We start from the raw sequence: 21,511 nt of genomic DNA, 5'->3' as shown, positions 1-21,511 counted from the left end.
CAAACATTCAGTCCATAGCAGTGTTTAATCTTCTTAATCAGCAAATATGTGTTGGGCTATTATTTATTGAATACCTACTTATGAGACAAAACCATTGCATAATTATTTAATCCACTTTATGTCTCAGGACACTGAAGCTCAGTAGGATTAAGTGACTGGGCCAAAATCACACAGATAACACACGATAGAGCCTGGACTCAAACCTGTCTTCAAGTATCTAAGGTGCTCCAAGTCTGCAGAGGAGGAGACAAGAAAACAATATGGTCCAGGCCTCAAGTAGTTGACAATCTACTATCTACATGTAAGAAATATCTTTAGAACAATTGTGTTAATATTGGCATAATGAGCAAGCACCATGGAGTGGAAGAGACGAGTTTATAAGAGTGTGGGAGGCAAGGAGGTCTCCCCTTCAGCACATGTGCCCCAGCTGCCCAGCACCATGCAATGCACCTAGTAGGTGATCAACAAATGTTTGATGAACAAATGAATGAACAAGATGAAATGCATGTGTGTTAGTCCTGGGAGCTCAAAAAGATTTGAAAAGACAGGGAGTAAAAGAAAGGCAACATGGGCTGGGCACTGAAACCCAGAAGTAGCAAAGCAAAGACTGGAAGATAGAGACCGTTCATGGAGTTTGAACATGATCCTTTGAATAATAAGAAGAGATGAAGCTTTTTCAGCCGGGAGCAATAGGATCTGAGAGTCATGTGCAGTTTGGATGAGAAGGAAGGGGAAGAACCTGGCAGTAACGAGGCCAGTGAGGAGACTAATGCAGAATGCGGGCTTATGGCTCCAAGGCCTCAAATTGAGAGTCAGCAACCCAAAGGGGAAGAATGGACAAAGCCAACAGTAAGCAAGGGATGGACAGAGGACACTGCCACACAGGTGATTCCTCCCTCCCCAAAAACCACCCAGCAGGACCCCTGCTCCTTCTCCCAACAAGCTCAGCCTCTTCCTGCCTGCCTCCACGCCCAAACCTCTCCCCATCACCAGGGGCTTCTGTTAGCAGAGCAGAGGCATCAGCAGGGACCTTTGCCCCTTTGCACCTCCAGCATGAGGCCAGCGCCCATCTCTTTTCATCTTCAGGTCTATTTATCCAGCATGTGTTAAGCACTTACTTGGATCTAGCACTAGATGCCAGAAATATTTTACATTCATCGTCTCATTTTAATCCCCTACAGCACCCCCGAGGAATACTTTATAGATTAGAAAAACAAGGCCCAGGGAGGGTTAATTGACCTATCCAAGACTGCGTTAGCTGGTGGATCTGGGACTAGAGCCCAAATCCTAGTATTCCAAACACAGGATTCTTTCCACACACACCCAACACCCTCCCACACCTCCCCCATTCTGGCCAACCCTGACCCAACCACCAGAAAAAGGCCCTCCCTGTCGTGACTCTCCTCCAACTTTGTCTTTCTGGAGAATCTGAGATGATATTAGTGAATGTGATCAGTTCCCTTATAAGATCTTTCTGAGATGATCTCTCAATAGTAGGTGCTGTAGGCAGCCTGTTGAGCTGTGATAAGTTTGGCCAGTGCAGATCTCTGGAATGTACCTTGTATATGCCACGCCTGAGAATCAGGATTGAGTTAAGCTGGAAAATCTTACCACTAATTGATTTATTTTATTACATACAGTGTACCCAGAATAAGATTCCTGAGCTCAGTGGGTAAAGTAATGCCAGATAATATACCAACTAGTATTTTACCTTCGAGCCAAAGAATTCAGCATTCCATTTAATAAGATCATGTAGCCAAGGCTTCCCTGAGAGGAGATGAGAAGAGGCTCACCCCCACCCAAGCTCACCTCCCTGCCTTCGGGTACCCTGTCACTGCAAGGTACTTTGTCTCTGCCTTGCGTCCTTTCAAATGAGCTTATTTTTTGAATCGGGCCTTGGTTTGAATTCCAGCTTTAGGGTATGCCAGCTATCTGATATTAGGCAAGTTTCTTAGCCTCTGAGCCTGAAGGGTTTGTTGTTGTTGTTGTTTTAAGTTGGGATAGTAGTTTTTAATGGAGTTGCCACAAGGATTGAAAGAAAAACCTTTGTTGGATGCATAGTTTCCAACATTTTTCTCCCATTCTGTAAGCTGTCGGTTAACTCTCTTGATCATTTCTTTTGCTGTGCAGAAGCTCTTTAGTTTAATTAGATCCCATGTGTCGATTCTTGCTTCTGTCCTTTGTAAAGCTCTAGGCTGCGGAGTCTGTGCCCAGCACTGGACCTCACCGGGACCACCAGATCAAGATTCCATAGCTCTGCTGGCTCCCAGGCCTTAAAGGACATCCCCACCCTTGGCTTCTCTTAGAGGCAGGCTCCTGTCAGACCCTTGCTTCAGAGCCATTGGGACATTCCCCACCACACAGCTCTGCCGGCGCACTGCCTCCCCCTCTGAAGCACCTGACCCTCATGCACAGAGCTTTCAAAGTCCACCTCCCACAACATACAGCGCCTTCATCGGAGCCCTGGAGAATCCCAGAAGATAAAGCCACACAGAATGGAGGACACATTTTTCCCGTCCCACCCACCACACAAGCAGGTTTTCAGGAACCAAAAACAATGGCCATTGTGTGCAGGCCCTCACACTTTCTCTTGCCTCAGTGTAGGGCTGTACTGAATGTTCTGTCTTCTGCACAGTGTGAGAACAGGTGAGGTCTCCAACCCATCTGCCCTTGACTCAGCCCATTAGGAAATCCAGCCTCCATCTTGGCTGGAAAAGCATAAATAGACCTTAGGGATAGGATGCCTCCATCCTCAACTGGAGGAAACTGAGGCCCTGAGGAGGGAAATGATTTTCCCAGGTCACACAATTAGACAGAGCCAGAACAGACGCCACAATTCCAGTCCTGCCTGCTGGGCCCACATGTCGCTTCTCCCTCAGGCTCTGCAGGCCTCTCCTCCTCCAAAAGCAGTGGTTCTCCCTGCTTCTCCTTCCTAACTCTTCCCAATGGGATTATCCAGACTCAAAGGCCACTCAATGCCCTCTGGCCACTTGCATGCTTTGATGGGGCTTTACAGAGCCCTGAGAGTAGCAGAAACCCACAAGCCAGTGTGGCAAGGGCATGGCACAAAGGAGCGGGGTACCCAACTGGCCTAAGAGTATCCAACCCATGCCTTAAAGGTGTCTAGAACCTGCTCTGCTGCCACCTTGCTCAGCCCAGGAACAAGAGAAGGCAACCTGGATGGTTGTGGGATTGCATCACACACACACACACACACACACACACGCACACACACAGCCGCAGGGAAAGGAGGGGAGTTCATTTTCAGATAAAAGGGTGAGTTTCCTCCCTGTTTTGGAGTAAAAAGAAAAAAAAGGAATAAAGATGCTTCACTTGCCAGAGGGGCAAGTCACCCTAAATTCTCAAGGTCGTAATCTCTCTGCTCTTTACCGTCTCTCTGCCTTTCTCTTTTTCAGAATCCTCCCCCCACCTTCTCCTTTTTTTCACTTATCCTTCCCCTCCCTCCCTCTCATTGCCTTCCTCTTCCTCCATAACCTTCTCTAAGTTACATTAATTACCATCTACAGAAGGCCATGCACTTACTGTGTAGCAAAGACGGAACTTCTTGAGTACATCCCTTTTTAAAGAAACATAAAATCGCAGTAAGAGCAAGTGTTTCTTGAGGGCTCTCTGTGTGCTGCTCTGATCCCATCCTATTCATACAAGGTACTTGAGGGCATCCCTTCTAAACTTCGAGACAACCCTGCCAGTGACTTATTGAATCTATTAATACATTTTCCAGATAAAAGGCAGACTCGGAAAAGTTAGGAGTCTTCTCCCAAGTGACAGGATCAGACCCAACTCTGTCCGAAGCTCGTGCTGTTTCACAACCTGTCACAGGGGTACATTCTCTGTGCTGGGTTCATGGAAGACCAAGGAATAAGCCCTCTGCCTCTCTCCTCATGACAGGGTCAGTTTCTCTGGGGAAAGCATTAATCACAGAGTATTCTTCAGCTTAGTTATGGTTGGGATGCCTGAAGGCCTGGTGCTTTGAGGGGCCAGGCGGGAACATGGGGGATGAAGATGGACCAGTTAGAGCTTTCCTTCTTTACTCGTTTGTTCCTGGGGAACCCCAGTCCCCTTGCCCTGTGGAAGATCAGGAAACAGTCTTTAGGGATTCTTTCCATTTCCCCACCCCTAGGCTTTTTTCAGGCTACATTGCCTTTGAGCTGCACTTTGAAGCTCTTTTGCCAGGAGCAGTGTTTCATCTGTGCAGACCAGTCCAACTGGGAGGCTCAGAGGAGCTGAGCAGTGCCCAGCCTTGTTGGGCTTTGAGTGCCCGAGCCACCAAGGACACATGCCCATCTCCATGGAAATTTGGAGGCAGGAGAGGAGCCCGAGGACATGCCTGCCGCCGCCTTAGTGGGCTAAGCCTGCAAAGAGGCCTGCCAGCTCCCACTCACCTGTCTAGACTGTGGGGACTGAATCTGGCCCCACTGTAAGCAGAGCTGGGCTTGTGTCTTTTCTTTCTGAGGAGGTTAAGAGGATCCCACACACACCCAGCGCTTGTCAGCTTCTCAGTAGCACAATCATAAGGGACATGGCTTTTTACAGATCACCTTCATATTCTTTATCTCTTTTGTTCTCAAAATAACACAGTGAAGTAGGGTTTATGATTATCCCTGTATGGGCCGAATTGTGTCCCCCAAAAATTCGTGCGTCAAAGAAGCCCTAACCCCCAGCACCTCAGACTGTGACTGTATTTGGAGACAGAGCCTTAATAAGGTGATCAAGTTAAAATGAGGTTATTTGGATGGGCCCTAATCCAGTCCAACTGGTGTCCTTATAAGAAGAGATTTGGACACACAGAGAAACACCAAGGTCCATATGCATGGAGGAATGGCCCTGTGAAGAGGCAGCCAGAGGGCAGCCAGCTGCCAGCCAAAGGGAGGGGTCTCAGAGGAAACCCACCCTGCTGGCACTTTGACCTTGGACTTCCAGCCTCCAGAACCGTGAGAAAATACATTTCTGTTGTTTAAGCCTCCCAGCCTGTGGCTGCTTGTTTGTGGAAGCCTGGTCTGACTAATACAGCCCCTATTTTCAAGATGTGAAAACAGGCTCAGAGAGAACAAATGACCTACCCTAAATGACACAGCAATTAAGGTATTAGTCCCATCCTCAAGAACTTAGTGTAGAGTTTCCCAGCTTTTTTCTTTACCTCCGTGACTACAGTTTTTCTATCAGTGGCTATTTATTAAGTAGTGACAAATTCCTGTTTGCATTTCTAATGAATCAGCTGCATACCCCTGCTGGTAAGAGCTCAACATGAGCATTGGCTAACTAGCGTTACCCACTGAACTGACAGGATTCCAGCCCAAACAATAGCACCTAACATCTTAGCACGCCAGTGCTGCTGTAACCCAGGTAAACAGACAGGGCCCACAGGTTTTATCACATGACACAGATGCTCTAAGGTATGGGGCAGGCTTCCTTGCCACCATGGTGGTGTGGTTTAGAAATTCTGTTGGCTCCATACATAGTCAGGGGCCCTGCCCCTCCATTCAGGGTTGTTTGATTCCCTGGGCTACTCCATGGCAGCCCCAAGACCTGAACCCTGGTGTGCTGATGGAAGGGGAAGTGGAGTAGGGGTGGGATTGAGGGTAGCAAAGCATCCTCTTAAGCTAAGGATATCCCACACTTCCCAAAGGCACTGCAAAAGGCGAGCCCAAATCAGGACACCCAGAGATTCCCCTGCCTCTTAAATGATTGATTGAATTTTCACTAATGCAAAAAAGCAAGCGGGTGCTGGGCGCGGTGGCTCACACCTGTAATCCCAGCACTTTGGGAAGCCAAGGCGGGCAGATCACCTGAGATCAGGAGTTCAGGACCAGCCTGGCCAACATGGTGAAACCCCATCTCTACAAAAATTAACTGGGCATGATGGTGGGTGCCTGTAATCCCAGATACTTGGGAGGCTGAGGTGGGAGAATCTCTTGAACCTGGGAGGCAGAGGTTGCAGTGAGCCAAGATCATGCTATTGCACTCCAGCCTGGGAGACAGCAAGACTCCAAATATCGGAAAAAAAAAAAAAAGCAACTGGGATGAGAATGGACAGAAAAATTATGCAATAAAGGAGAGAGGCAAAAACCAGGCTGGGTAGAAATTGACTGTTATATGCAGATTACATGAGTGAATTCATGGAAAGCCTGTTACCCAGTACAATCTGGGCAAGTACAGTCAGGTTTCTATATTCATGGGTTCTGCATTTGTAGCTTCAACCAACAGCAGATCAAAGATTTTTTTCTAAATGGATGGTTATGCCTGTACTGAACACATGTAGACATTTTTTCTTGTCTCTATTCTTTAAACAATACAGCATGACAGCTGTTTACAGAGCATTTGCATTGTGTTAGGTATTATAAGTAAGCTAGAGATGATTTAAAGTAACAGGAGCATGTGCACTGGTTATATGCAAATTCCACACTATTTTATATCAGGGACTTGAGCATCTGTTTTGGTATTGGCAGGGGTCCTAAAACCAATCCCCCATTGATAACTGCAGACAACTATAGTTATTATTATTATTATTATTGATTATTATCTCTTTCCTTCTTCTGGCCAAACCTGTCAAAGTCTTTGGCTCTAAAGCATCTATATTATTCAGTTTATTCAACAAACATATATCAAGAATCTTTTATATGCCAAAGGCTGGTCTAGTTGCTACAGATACAAAGATAAACAAAACAAGAACACAGTCCTGCCTTCAACTCACAATGGAGTTGAGAGAGTGATATGTACAGAGACAGTTGTTGGGTGAGATCCACTATCTAAGCACAGAAGAAGGAACTAGCATGGTGCTTGGGGCATCCCAGGAGGCTAAACAGGAGTTGTCCAAGCAGAGGGATGTTTGCACACCTAGCGAAGGAACTTGAACATTGTTTTTGTTTTTTGTTTTTATTGTTTGTTTGTTTTGGCTTCCAGATGTTCCCAAAGAAAGACTGGACATGTCAGATGTTTCCCAGAGTGTTCTGCTAGCGTTTACTCATCAGTGTCAAGCTCATCTGGAGTTCTGACTTTTACAGGAAGTGTAAAACTATGAGGAATATTGAAGATTTAAGAAAATGTTTTTAGCCTTAATATTATGGCCTAGGGACTCTTGTACACAGCTCTAAGAAGGTAGATAGACTGACCATTGGGAGTTGTCAGGGTGAATGTGGAGAAAAAGGAAAGTGAAACTAATGTATTTTGGGTGCCCACTCTGTGCCAGCCACTTTCACATACAGGTCTGCCATTTAAATCTCATAACCCCACTTTGAGGTCAATATTATTATTTCAAATTTTCCATTGAAATAGCAATAGATCAAAGCAGTCATGAAATAACTTGTTGACATTCTTCTTCACTCCAACTTCCGTATATATTTTGGGCAGTTTTATTGCCTAAGGCCCAAGTTCTCAAACTTAAGTACGCCTCAGAATCTTCCAGAGGGCTTGTCAGAACACAGACTGCTGGGCCCAAACTCCAGACTGTCTGATTGGGTAGGTCTGGGGTGTGGCCTAAGAATTTGCATTTCTAACAAGTTCCCAGGTGATGCTGAGGCTGCCGGTCCAGGACCAGACTTTGAGAACCACTGACCAATGGGAATGATCCACCCAATAACTTAGCCCAGTGGTTCCCAAACTGTGCTCATTTTTTCATCATCTGGAAATCTTTAAAAACAAAGACTGATGCCTAGCTCCTATGCTCACACATTCTGATTTCATTGGTATAGGGTGCAACCTGGCATTGTTGTTTTTAAAAGCTCCCCAGGTCATTCTAACGCTCAGCAAAGTTTGGGAACCACTGGCCTAGCCTCATTTCTCCTAGACTCTAATCCCACCCTCCAACATCCACTTCAGCTGCCCACCACGGGGACTACAGGTGGAATTTGTGCATCGGCTAGTGCTTTTCACAGCACTTCTCCCCAACCCTCTCTTTCACTGTCTCAGAACAGCTTTTTCTAGAACTCCTTAAGTCTCTTACTCACCTTCTCCCTTTTCATTCAGTCCATCTCCTTTCCTATTCAACCCAGACCCTGTGGCACAGTAATTACTGCAGCCATCTCCTGCCCACAGCCAATATCATCAATGCCCTTATCTTCCTTGTTCTTTCTTTGACTATATCTACCTGGGAGGGTTTGAGGAGGAGCATCTAAGTCAAACTGCAGGCACAGAAGTTTGAACTTGTTCATTTTGAACTTGTGGAAGTTGATGACACTTGACCTGAGTTTTGATAGACAAGTGAAAGTGGGAGAAAGTATATGTAGAGTACATGTAAAAGCACAGAGGAGGAAACAGTAGGGTTTGCCTGGGGAATGACATGTTGTGTATGTCTGCGGCAGGCATCTAGCCCCACAAAGACAGGAAGTAAAACTGCAGAGGCAGCCCCTTGCCAGATGGGAATTGGACCTTGGGCATCAAACCAGGGAATGTGAGCATTATTTTTATAACTGTGAAGAGCAGTTGATATGTTTTTATACATGACTTTTGTTATAACATTAATGCACACTTATAAAAAATAAGAAATACCAAAAAGCATAAAGAAGAAAATAACAATTACCTTTAATTTAATTACCTAGAACTCACCACTGTTAAGATTTTGTTGGGATTTGTCCTTTTCTTTTATGCATATTCTTACCTAGTTGAGAGAATGCTATACAAGTAAGTTTATATCCTGCCTTCACACTTAACATTTTAACATAAACAATATTTAATGTTATTGAAACTTTGTAAATATTTTAATGTCAGCAAAAAAATTTCATCATATAGATACCATATCACTTATTTCACTTATTTAACTATTCCCATACAGGAAGAAATGGGGGTAGGGAGATTTCCTGTTGCAAATGATGCCACAATGTACATATTTGTATGAACTTAGTTTCTATCAGTGATTTTCATGATCAATACCAAGAAAGAAATTAATGGATCAAGCAGCAAGGAAGTTTTATACTTAGTAAAATTGGCCAAATTGTTTCCTTCCTATCAGTTTACGTTTTCAGTGTGAAAGTATGCACACTGCATATTCCCTTCCCCAGCACTTGGTGTTTTGTTTGTTTGTTTGTTTGTTTGTTTGTTTGTTTGTTTGTTTTAAGACAGAGTCTCACTCTGTCATCCAGGCTGGAGTGCAGTGGCACAATCTTGGCTCACTGCAATTTCTGCCTCCCGGGTTCAAGCAATTGTCCTGTCTCAGCCTCCCAAATAGCTGGGATTACAGGCACCCACCACCACACCTGGCTAAAGTTTTTTGTATTTTTGGTAGAGAGGGGGTTTCACCGTGTTAGCCAGGCTGGTCTTGAACTCCTGATCTCAGATGATCCACCTGCCTCAGCCTCCCAAAGTGCTGGGATTACAGGCGTGAGCCACCGTGCCTGGCCAGCACTTGGTATTATGATGGGTGCCACTGAGGATTTTTCATATGGGGATGACATAATCAGATTTGCATTTCCTGGAGGCTGAACTGGATGGGCCAGATTGGAACCCCCACTGTTGTCCTTGCTTTTCCTCCCTTGCCTCCACATTCTCCTTTTTCTATTTTCCCATTTGTTATCATCCTCTTTTCTTGGAGCGCTTATATTATATGTTCACTACACACAAAACACCGTACAAGGCTTTACTACCAAGGAATAAATAAGAGCAGTATTGAAAGTCCTAGCTCTATGGATGTGACAAGCTCATGCTGGCCCAGAGACCCTCTTCCTCTAGCTCTGGCCAAAAAGAGTCTCTGGACAGTAATTCTCCTTAGGAAAAAATACTTTTTATATTTTCCAATGAAATTGCCAAGTAGGTTTATTGCTTAATTATTTTTTTCTTCATCCTGTGACTTTCCAGCCCCACACATGATCATCCCTGTGCCTGGAATGTCCTTCTTCCTTCCTCTTTTCAACCCAAAAGTTACCTTGGCGCTCATTCATCCTTGAAGACTTCTTTGAGAGGTCTGGGACACCTGCCTTCTGTACTTTGCCCCAGCAGAATCAGTCACTCAGGCTGCCTTGATCCTGCAGTTCAATTGCAGCATTTTCTACACCTAACTTGGTTTCTCCCTCTTGGCTAAGAGCCCTTCAAGAATAGAACATTTTGCATCCCAACTCTTACAAGACAGTGTCTGGCACTGAGTTGTTACTCAGTAACTGTTGAATGAGTGAGTGAGTGAGTGAGTGAGTGAGTGAGTGAGTGAGTGAGTGAATTCCTGTTTTACTAAGGTGTATACACATTCCATCTTAAATACTCGTCAGTTGAAGAGTGTAAAGACAATATGGAGATGACATGAATTGCCAAAATCACACCCTGAATCATTGATGCTTAAGGTAAAACAGACACCTGGTATACCAGATGTCTCAATCTAAACATTAATTCCTCTGTGTGCCTAGATGCTGACTTGCATTCTGTTCTCTTTCATTTTAACTCCAAATTTAAGTTGTACCTGAGTATCTCTGTGATAGAGGAAGTAAAGGGGATTAAGTGATGCCAGAATTTCCCAAAATGCATTCCTAAAAAATGGAAGCTGTGGGTTGTTTATAGGCATCACACACAAGAAAAGGGTCTTGTGGTCTTATAACTTTGGGAAACAATGTTACATAGATTTCTTTACCTCAAGACCTCTGTAGGCATTCTAGGAAGTAGAAGGAAAGATGAGTTCGGCAATGGTAGAGAAGTAAAAGAGCAACCAGGTCCTGCCTCAGTGGTAGTCATCCCAGCCTCTCTACACCAGGGAAAACTCAAAGGCAGGATGGCAAACAGTATGCCAAGATCCTAGCCCCTTTCCCTACAAATCTCCTCAGTCCCACATCTGTGTAAGCCCCTGCCCCCACCCACCCACCATGCTGATGAGATCAGCCTTCATTACTTCTCTTCTAGAGCCAGGAAGCAAGGTAATGTGTGGGAAGTGATAGCTGCAAGGTAATGTGTGGGAAGTGATAACAACTTTGGAGTTAAAGCCATTCAACGGGAAAATTTGTTAAAAGACCAAGACATTGTAAAGCTGAAACACTTGAGTCTATTAAGTCCCCTGCTTCTTAGAACATTTTGTTACCAGGGAATGTTTTAAGGAGGGAAAACATTGGACTATCACAGCACCATCAGACACCAAAGCCTGGTACAAAGAACAACAGTTTATAAGACATCTGTCTCTGCCACTCAAGAGACTTCTGCAAAGTTCTGCTTCTCTTTTCTCCCCCTCTCTCCTACCCCAACATCAACCCTCAAACCCCCTCACCCCTAGACATACTCTATACCTTTCTCTCCTCCTCCTCACCCTTTTCCTCTCCCTCCTCCTTCTCTCTGTCTTTATCTTACACACACACACACACACACACACACACACATTTATAGCCCATGTTGTTTTCACAGACACTATTGGAATGACACAGTGAGCTAGACCATCCAACGTTATTCAACCCTCTTTGGTAAGAAGGAGGCTAATTAAGTGACTAGAGGTTTAGACATTCATTGTTTATTAGGTCCAAACTCCTTCAGAGAGCCTAGAGCATTCTCCTAAACAAACATTACCCTTTCCTGGCTTCTTATTCCAAGTCCAAATGAGATGGAGTGTTTAAGGAGACAGTATCTTTTCACAAACATGAAGAAAGGAATACTAGGGCAGAATGTGATTGTCAGTAGAGGTAGAGGGGGAAAGCTATGTGCCTGTCACAGAAAGACTGATGCAAGCCGTGTATCTGTTGGCAGCTGATGTCCATTAGTGATCGTCAGTAATTTAGACTAGCAATGTTGACACATTTGTGGTCAGCCCAATGGTTTGTTTAACTGTCTTCACTAGGAATACATCCGTCAAGAGATTGTTTTTTAAACAATAGTTAGCCTTCTAAACAAGAGTAAAGACAAACTCAAATATCTCCTTGCCAATCTTAACACTGTTATACTATACCAGGAGGCACTTTAGAAGACAGAAGCCACCTGTTATACAAGCAATAGCATTAACATAGACACAGTTTTCTAGTTTGTGGATATTAAGAGGATGTTAGTGATTAGCCACAACTTATGAGAAAGCTACTCTTGCCTTGGTAGGCAAAGGAATGGAAAGCTTTTTTAAAATCTGCCGTTTTATTTTGCTTCTGTTTTAAATAAATGAAAGTTGTGCTGGAAAAGTGAGTTTTGAGCCCAACATCAAACATTAATCCTGCTATTGCTTTCACAAGAAACTGGGGAGGCACCATCCAAGCCTCAGCAATGCTGAAGAAAAGGACCTCATCTAGGTTGTGAATGAGAAGCAAATCCCACTGTGGGAGACCACTGGTCCTGAGTGACTCTGAGCCTGAGCCTCCTACTTCCTGCCCCTCCTTTTCTACTGTGGGCTCACAGACTCTGATGTTGGTGAAATGTTCTTTTCCTTGGCTTGGATTAGGCACCTGGTGTCCTGAAAGAGGTCATTGGTTTTCCTGAGGATGTCCAAGGAGGTTGGCTCACCAGTGGCTTACCACAGGCCAAATTTGAGGTTAATTAACCATCAGTCATTGTCAGTGGGGCCAAATGTTATTCAGACATTCAGAGAAGAGAGACTTGGTCCAGCTTTGGGTAATGGCCCTCATTAACATTCCTTCCTATCCTAGTTCCAAACCAATATGTCTTTAGCTGCACTAGGGGTTGAAAATATCAGAAATAGCTGGTTCATCATTTATGTCACTCTACATTTGAAGAGACTTCTTGATATGGTAACCTATTTATTGGATATATATGATGTCTGAATCAAAATCTTTTTTCACTAAAACTGACCATCTCCTCATGAAAAGGTACATTTATTGATCTTTGGGGAAACACCCTATTCAGAGTGAATATGAAAAAGGTGTTTGGTGGGAGATGAAGGGATACAGACATTGGCCATCTGGGGACCAGACTTTCTGGCCAGAACTTGTCTGAGGAACACAGAGATGTGTATGCACTACTTTTGCTGTCTCGCTCTGCAGACCTCAGCGACCAGCTCCTTGAAGTGGTGGGGCTAGAAGGAGCCATGGAGATGGGGCAGATCTACACCGGCCTGAAGAGTGCAGGCAGGAGGCTGGCCCAGTGCGCCTCTGTCACCATCAGGTATGCCTCTTTGTCACCCAACAGCCTCTGCATCTCCCCACCTCCCTACACATGCGTGCAGACAACTGAGAAGCCATCTTTGGATTTTAGGGCAGGGAGAGTGCAGCACAAAAGCTTGATAATGTTTGTAAAGAACGTCTTTGTAGACCATTTCCCAAACAGGATATAATACGCCCATCTAAAACATCAACTGGAGGACACACCACAACCAGTTTGCTGTTCTGTTAAACTGACCTGGTGAAGTTCTCTAAACAGGAGTATAAGATTAAATGGTCCAGAGAACCAAAGGTCCAACTCCTTGGTGTTTTTATATTTGCAAATTAAAATGTTAGATAGATGGCAGAGGGATGCCAGAGGGCACACTCTGATAAAAAACAGATGTCTCTTCTCGGCTCTGCTCCTTCTCAGACAGTGACCTGAGAAACACTATTTCCTATACACCTTTGTATGCTAAGCCATCAACATCAGCAAAACTGGCATAATTGACAGACAGGATGACAACTCTAGGGGATGGACCACACAGGTTAGCCACTGTAGGCTCCTGGAACAGATGAAGTCTAATCGAGAGGATCCTCTGATTTCAGTTGCCTCTGATTAATCAATGCAGCTCATCACATTTTGTCTGAGATTCTTCTCCCACCTGATTATTTCAGAAATCTTTATTCCTTTCCTTTTTCACTGAATTACTATGGACCAAATCTATTAATATGCCTTGGGGATCTCCGAGAGGAGTCCACAGGATACTGGGTTTCCCAGAGGTATTTGACCACAGAACTCTTTTCTCCCAGAACCTCCTGGGCAAGTGTCATCAGAGCACATTGGAAGAAACTCTGCCCTTGACACTACACTGCATTCCTCAGAAAGGTCCCCAGAGCGGATTCCCTGAGGTCTCTTAGCTGAAGGTCTGCTCCACTGACCCCTTTTCTTCATTTCCCCTCTTTGTTTTCTGTCTTTTCTATTCCCCAAAGCTTTGCTCTCCTTTCTTTCTGAGCTGTTGTCATGATGGGGTCCCTGTTTTCCAGATTAATTCTTGAGGCCTGTCTATTCTCCAGGACTCTAATACTGAGGAGGTCCAGTCTGTTAACACATCTAAGCCATAACTTATGAAGACCACAGAGAACAGAACATCCTGATCCTTGAGGAATCCGAAAGCCATGTATAAGGAGGAGGACTTTTTCTTCACATTCAGTAGCTCTATTTCCAGATAGAAACAGAGGGGGTGAGCCAGGAGCCCCATCCTCCTGGCCATTTCCTGAATACTATCCCCAGCCTCAAGAGCCAAAATGCCACTCTTTACTCTTGTTTTTGTTAGTAGATTTATTGTTTTTATTATTAAATACCCTCAGGGTCAATCAGAGAATCATCACATCAGAAGATAGCTTTTCCCTCCCATTTTATAATTTCAAGGACAGAACAGTTGCCATACCCAGGTGAGGGCTTCTATGTCAATGGGTGATAACTGTTCCCTGCTCACCCAGACCAGAGGCCTCCAAAAGAGCCTGCCTTTTCTTCCAAAGGCAATGTATTATGAATTCATAACTCTTCTGCAGAGGGAAGTCAGAAGACTTCATCTCTCTCCTTTTAAAACCTATGGCGGGCTGTGGTGGCTCACGTCTGTAATCCCAACACTTTGGGAAGCTGAGAAGGGAAAATTGCTTGAGGCCAGGAGTTCAAGACCAGTGGGGGCAACATAGCAAGACCCCCTTCTACAAAAGATTTTAAAATTAGCCAGGTGTGGTGATGTGCACCTGTAGTCCTAGCTACTCAGGAGGTTGAGGTAGGAGGATCGCTTGAGCCCAGGAGGTCGAGGCTGCAGTGAGCTATAATCATGTGACTGTACTCCAGCCTGGGAAACAGAGTGACACCCTGTCTCTTTTTAAAAAATTCATATGCCAAGGTCAGAAAAGCCTTGCCTCAAGCAAGAAGGCAACACTTTCACCTCTCCTCTGGGGAGAGTATTCCTGGATGACCCCCTTTCCCAGGTAAGCCAGGCCCACAGTCCATGCAACCCCAGAGTGTGCTTATTCAGGAGATTTTTAAAAAGGATTGAGGTTGGGCCAGGCGCCGTGGCTCACGCCTGTAATCCCAGCACTTTGGGAGGCCAAGGCAGGCAGATCATGAGGTCAGGAGATCGAGACCATCCTGGCCAACATGGTGAAACCCTGTCTCTACTAAAAATACAAAAAAAATTAGCTGGGCATGGTGGCAGGCAACTATAGTCCCAGTTACTCGGGAGGCTGAGGCAGAAGAATGGTGTGAACCTAGGAGGCAGAGCTTGCAGTGAGCCGAGATGGTGCCACTGCACTCCAGCCTGGGCGCAGAGCAAGACTCTGTCTCAAAAACAAAACAAAACAAAAACCAGGACTGAGGTTAGACTAGATTGCAAGGCAAGACACACTCAGACCTGAGCTGTATGTTGTATAAATTGGAGACATTACCTCATTGACATGATGCAACCTCTCACTCAACATAGAGACCAGGCCAGTTCCCCTTTCAGAGTGGAGTTTTTGGCACGTACTCTGGGCCTTCTAGCTGACTGTTTGAGGAGCACCTGCTCAGTGGTGGCGCTGCCACGCTCACTGGCCACTGTATCCCAGACTTCTGTGGACTTCACTGCTCATCCACAGCAGTATTTCTCAAAGTGGGGTCTGAGGACCGAGGCAGTAGAATCCCCTGTAGTGCTTATTAAAACACAGACCCGGCCAAGCACAGTGGCTCATGCCTGTAATCCCAGCACTTTGGGAGGCCGAGGCAGGCGGATCACCTGAGGTCGGGAGTTTGAGACCAGCTTGACCAACATGGAGAAACCCCGTCTCTACTAAAAATACAAAAAATTAACTGGGTGTGGTGGCGCATGCCTGTAATCCCATCTACTCGGGAGGCTGAGGCAGGAGAATTGCTTGAATCCGGGAGGCAGAGGTTGCAGTGAGCCAAGATCATGCCATTGCACTCCAGCCTGGGCAACAAGAGCGGAACTCCATCTCAAAACACACACACACACACACACACAGAAACACAGACCACTGGGCCTGGCCCCCAGACCTGCCAAGTTAGACTCCCTGAGGTGATCTCAGAAATCTATTTTTAACAAGTTCTCCAAAAGAGTCTTAGAGAACCACTCTTAGGTAGGCAGATAAGGTTTTCCTACTTCTGTTTTCCTAGCGGGAATAACCTTGATTCTCCCACTTGAAAAAGCTCACTGTGTTCTCTTGGTGTTCTGGGTTCCAGGACAAACAAGCTGCTGCCAATGCAAGTGGATGGAGAACCCTGGATGCAGCCATGTTGCACGGTGAGTCTTGCCAATCTTTGAGATGGGGATGAGAAGCCTTATTTTTGAGCCCTTTTGGGCACTGACTTAATATGAAATCACTGAATCTCAGAGTCGCAGGGACCATGGAAGATTATCTAGTGCAACCCCTCTTCCACTTTATTATCCATCCACTCATTTACCTGGCAACTCTTAATGAACACCTGCTATATGCCAGACACTGTGAAGCGCCGGTCACAAAATTGAATGAGACATAGAACCAACTTCGAGGAGTTCACAGTTCTAGTCAGTGAATTCTGAGACTTCATCTACTGTATCCTGGACAGCCTCAGCTTGAATCATGTCAATGGCAAGGAATTTACTACCTCAAAAGGAAGACTGTTCTGCTGATGAACAAGTCAAATTGCTTCCTTACATGGAAGCCAAATCTACACACTTACCTTACCTAGAATTTGGTAGGGTAGCTCCTTTGACTGCTGGAGCTCCCGGGAGAAAATTCCTCGCAGAGCACAGACATGCCTCCCAGTCGGTGCACCCAAAGCCCTGATAACCTACTTGAAAATTCCACTGAATGAGTCACCACGCAGGTTATCTATTTTGTTTATGGCACTGTCACCCAGAATGTAGAACAGTGCCTGGTTTGTAATAGTTGCACAATAATACATGTCAAATGATGAATAAAAGACTGAACAAATGAATTAACAAAAATAGAGTATTTCCATTCCCAGACTTACCATATCCGTTAGCTCTCCCTTTAGCACTAGTACAGAAGCCATGCATCCTTCCTTCTTAGTTTGTCCTCAGTTAGAAACGCAGCTAGAATCTCGTGGTGAAGAGCAATCGTCCTGGTTTTCAGGGCCTCTGCTGGGATACTACATGCGTAATACCCTCAATAAGATTGCAGCTATGCAAATTTCAAAAGACAAAAGTGGAGTTTCTAAGCTTCCTCACTCTAGTGGAGTATTCAGATACTTTGATCACCTGCTATTTCGAGCCCTCCAGAACATCAAATTGTCTTCTACTAAAGGAAGGTTTCCATGAACCTGCTGAGAAAAGGTAGCATCTTCTATAAAGGTTATCAAAAACAGAAATTTCTCTGCAAAAATCTTACCTCAATCTTATGAAGACCAAGAAAAAAATGAAAACACACTATATCAAATAATAGCTTTCCACCTTGCTGGAGTTAGGACGCATAGAGGGAATTTCTACTATTTATCATTTGATGGAACTGAGTTGAGAAGACTCTATCCAAGTTCCTCTTATCTCCAACCCCCCTACAAAAAAAAAGGTGGAAGAAATCAAACCCTCTCCTACCTGGTTCAGTCCTAGCTGAAAACTGGATTGCTATTCCTATAAATTCAAGCCCTGGATTTTGAAATAGCCAAATGCTTCTCCCTATGCCCACACCCACCCTTCCTCCATACCACCCTTTAGAGATTACAACTCACTATGAAAAAATTTGTGAACCAATGATTTCATAGTGTGAGGCCCAGAAATCCGTATGTAAAGGTATCTTCGTCTGCTTTGAGTGCCATAATAGAATACCACAGACTGACAGCTTAAACAACAGAAATTTATTTTCTCACAGTTCTGGAGGCTGACAACACAAGACCAAGGTGCCGGAAGGGCTGGTTTCTGGGGAGGCCTCTCTTCCTGACTTCCAACGGCTGCCTTCTTGTTGTATCCTCACATGGCTTTTCCTCTGTGTTTGTACACTCTTTTCTCTTCTTATAAGGACACCAGTTCTAAGGGATTACGGCCCCCCCACCTTGTGACCTCATTTATCCGTTATTACCTCCTTAAAGGCCCTATATACAAATATAGTCACACTGGGGGTTAGGAATTCAACATATGAATTTGGGGGGGACACAATTTATTCCATAACAGAAGGTAACAGAAGATCATTCTTAAACTTGCAAGGGTTAAAACCCATGTACCCCTTGTTGAAACATCTTCTTGAAGGTATACACCAACTAAGAAGTGATTCAAAATTAAAGCCTTAAGAATGGACTATCACAGCCCAAAAGAACTTTTGGTAAAAATGGAAACCAGTGAAATTAGAATGAAGTTTCCAAAAACCTGCTAAATATGTTTATGCAACTAAATGCAAATGGCAAAAAATCATTCTTTGAAAGAGAAGACATATCATGTAAATATTAATAACCTGTATCCCAAACCTGAGATTATATTAACAAAGGCCAAAAACATGCAGGAGACACTGCTGAAGGAATAGTAAAGATATGTGAAGTTTCTCATTGTCTCTCTTCACTTTGATGACAAAACATATAAATCAGAAGATAATTTTAATAGGTAGACAATCACTAGCGAAACTAAAAATAGGGTGCACACCTTTCAAATCTGGAAGAATTTAAAATATATAAATATATAAACCCTATTAATGTAGCACAGGATAGAAAGCAAAAAATAAGCCAACATTTAAAAATTTTTTGAAGCAAGTTGAATGATGTTAAGACTGTATATATATAATATATATAAAAGAAAAATAGATGAGTTAAAATTCCCTATTAAAAGATCAATACTCTCATATTAAGTTAAAAATGAAAATCCAAATATATGCTTCTTACAAAAGATACATCTAAAATGAAAGGTTATACATACGTATATATAATATATATCTTATTTTATCCTTGATCAGGTACAAAGAAATTAAAAGGAAGACATAGTAATGTTAATTATGCTAATTTTAGGCAAAGTAACCCTCCCATGTGCCTAAAGCATGAAGCAGAATAAGTAAACACATTTTTTATTTGATAAAAAGTACATTCAATTATGAGATATAGTGGTCATAAAATGTTAGATATTTAATAACAGAATCAAAATATATAAAAAACTATCAATACATATTCTGAGAAAAGGTTAATATAGAAGTTGACAGACAGATATTGAGAAGCTTTAAAATATTTGTTTCCATCTTTGAGGTTAAGTAGCAAAAAAATAAATGCTTGGATGAAATAACTCTATAACTCATAAAGAAATTAAATATCATATTTGTTCAAGCATTCATATTTATTAAAATAGATCATAAACTAGTTTACAAGGCAAAAAGCTCCATAAAATCCAGTTGCAGAAATTATAAAGGTCATTTTCTTTGACCACAAAGTAATAAAGCTAGAAATTACTAATAGAAGATTCAGTGAATAAACAAAATTTAGTCACTTGGAGACTTAAAAATTCTCCTAAACAACAAGAGATTTATGAGGAGATCAAAGCCACCATGGTAGATTACTCAAAAAATTACAAAAATAAGAAGGCTCCAGTTTAAAAATTATAGAATATAGCCTAAACTATATTTGGAAGTAAATTAAAAGCCTCATAATCTTCCATCATATAAAAAAGAAGTAAAATGTAATGAATAATACTAAAATTAGAAGAGCAATAATAAAACAATCTTAGGAGAAGCAGAAGGAAGAAAATAATAAAGATAAAAGAAGAAATTAAATAATTAAAAACAGGAAACTCTAGAACTAGTTCTTAAAATATGTCAAATGTTTGAAAACCTAATTTGTAAAAGAGAAAGGAATCAAACATATTAAAAGGTAAAAAATATAAATGTAATATAAAAATATAAATATAACTGTGTCCGTGGCTTTATTTAAATATAAAACAAGGCCGGGCGTGGTGGCTCATGCTTATAATCCCAGCACTTTGGGAGGCCGAGGCACGAGGATTACTTGAGGTCAGGAGTTTGAGACCAGCCTGACCAGCATGGCTAAACCCCATCTGTACCAAAAATACAAAAATTAGCCAGGCATGGTGGCCCATGCCTGTAATTCCAGCTACTCGGGAGGCTGAGGCATGAGAATCGCTTGAACCCAGAGGCAGAGGTTGCAGTGAGCCAAGATCACACTACTGCACTCCAGCCTGGGTGATGGAGTGAGACACTGTCTCAAAAAAAAAAAAATTATAAAACAAAATATATAATCATCTTGATTGTAATGAACTTGAACATCTTAAGAAGATGAATGAAAATCCTGGTAACCATTAATTAATGAAACTAAATTATTTCAAAGAATTACATACTAAATGATCTAAAAACAGATGGCCTTATTGGTGAGATCTTCCATACTACTAGGAAATACATATTTAGGTAAACTGTTTCATAGTACAGACAAAGATGGAAGGCTACTCAATCCATTTTATGAAATGAAGACATGCAATAACCTAACAAAAATTACATTTAAAAATAGAAGACTATAGACTATAGACTATATATAAATATGACATAAGAATTCTAGTTAAAAGTATTGGTAGGTAGAATTGAACAATGTATTAAAAGAATCATTCACCCCTATGAGTATATTAAAGGAACAAAAGAAAGTCTTCTACTATTAGTTTAAATAGAAAAACTACATGATAAAATAGATGACCCAAAAGTATTCAATTACATTCAACATTTCTGATTTTTAAAGATAAAAACTCCTGAAAACTAAGATCATAAAGCTTCTCCCCTACTAATGAATACCTTTGTTAAATATATGTTAAACCATAACCAATATTTTACTTAATAGTAAAACACTAGAGGAATTCTCACTAAAATCATGAACAAGACATGTATTTTTAACATTGGAAATTTTAGCCAATGCAATATATACTTGAAGCAGAAAAGAAATATAATTAGAAAATATAATTAGAAAAAGAAATATAATTATTTGGAAAAGAGTCAAAACTGTCATTATTTGTAGGTGGTATGATTATGAACATAAAAAGCTAATAGAATAAACTGAAAACCTCAAAGGATAAATTACTTCAATAAAACCCTATAGAAAAAATGGACAAATATTAAGTTTTCTGGCATTAATATTAATAGTATACCAGCAATAATCAATTCAAAGGATATAATTAAAAGCTTAAAATATCATTATATAAGCAATAAAAGACATAAAATACTAAACTGAACTGTGTAAAATGCATGAAGATGACTATAAGATTTAACCAATAAAGAAAAAAAAAGGATTTGAACACAGAACATCCCATGTTCCTGAACAGGGATCCCAAAATCCCAATGCAATTGTTTTTTTAACTCTACAAACAATGCAATTTCTGGGATGTTTTATGAAAGAACGCTGAGAAATAACTTCTTGCAAGATATTAAAATAATTATAAAGCCGCAATAATTTGAATAACATGCTATTGGCATGATAATGGATAGATAAATCAATAGTACAGAAGCAAGCCTTGAGAAACCCTAGTATACATAAAAACTAA

General features: G+C 42.4%; 1 protein-coding gene across 10 annotated transcripts in view; it reads left to right on the top strand.

The window, feature by feature from the left end:
* Positions 1-21,511, top strand: part of DGKG (diacylglycerol kinase gamma) — a 228,162-nt gene that overhangs the window by 183,932 nt on the left and 22,719 nt on the right. For all 10 annotated transcript variants that reach the window (XR_004670872.3, XR_004670871.3, XR_008624956.2 and 7 more), the window contains 2 exons: positions 12,897-13,017; positions 16,246-16,306. Coding sequence is in view for 7 of the 10 variants with exons in the window: in XM_055110769.2 (XP_054966744.1) it covers positions 12,897-13,017; positions 16,246-16,306 (182 nt within the window). In the remaining 3 variants the exon portion in view is untranslated. The remainder of the gene's footprint in view (positions 1-12,896; positions 13,018-16,245; positions 16,307-21,511) is intronic.

The sequence above is a fragment of the Pan paniscus genome, chromosome 2 (assembly GCF_029289425.2).
Source record: "Pan paniscus chromosome 2, NHGRI_mPanPan1-v2.0_pri, whole genome shotgun sequence".
Lineage (NCBI taxonomy): Eukaryota > Metazoa > Chordata > Mammalia > Primates > Hominidae > Pan > Pan paniscus.
This window is presented reverse-complemented; position numbering and strand designations above follow the sequence as displayed.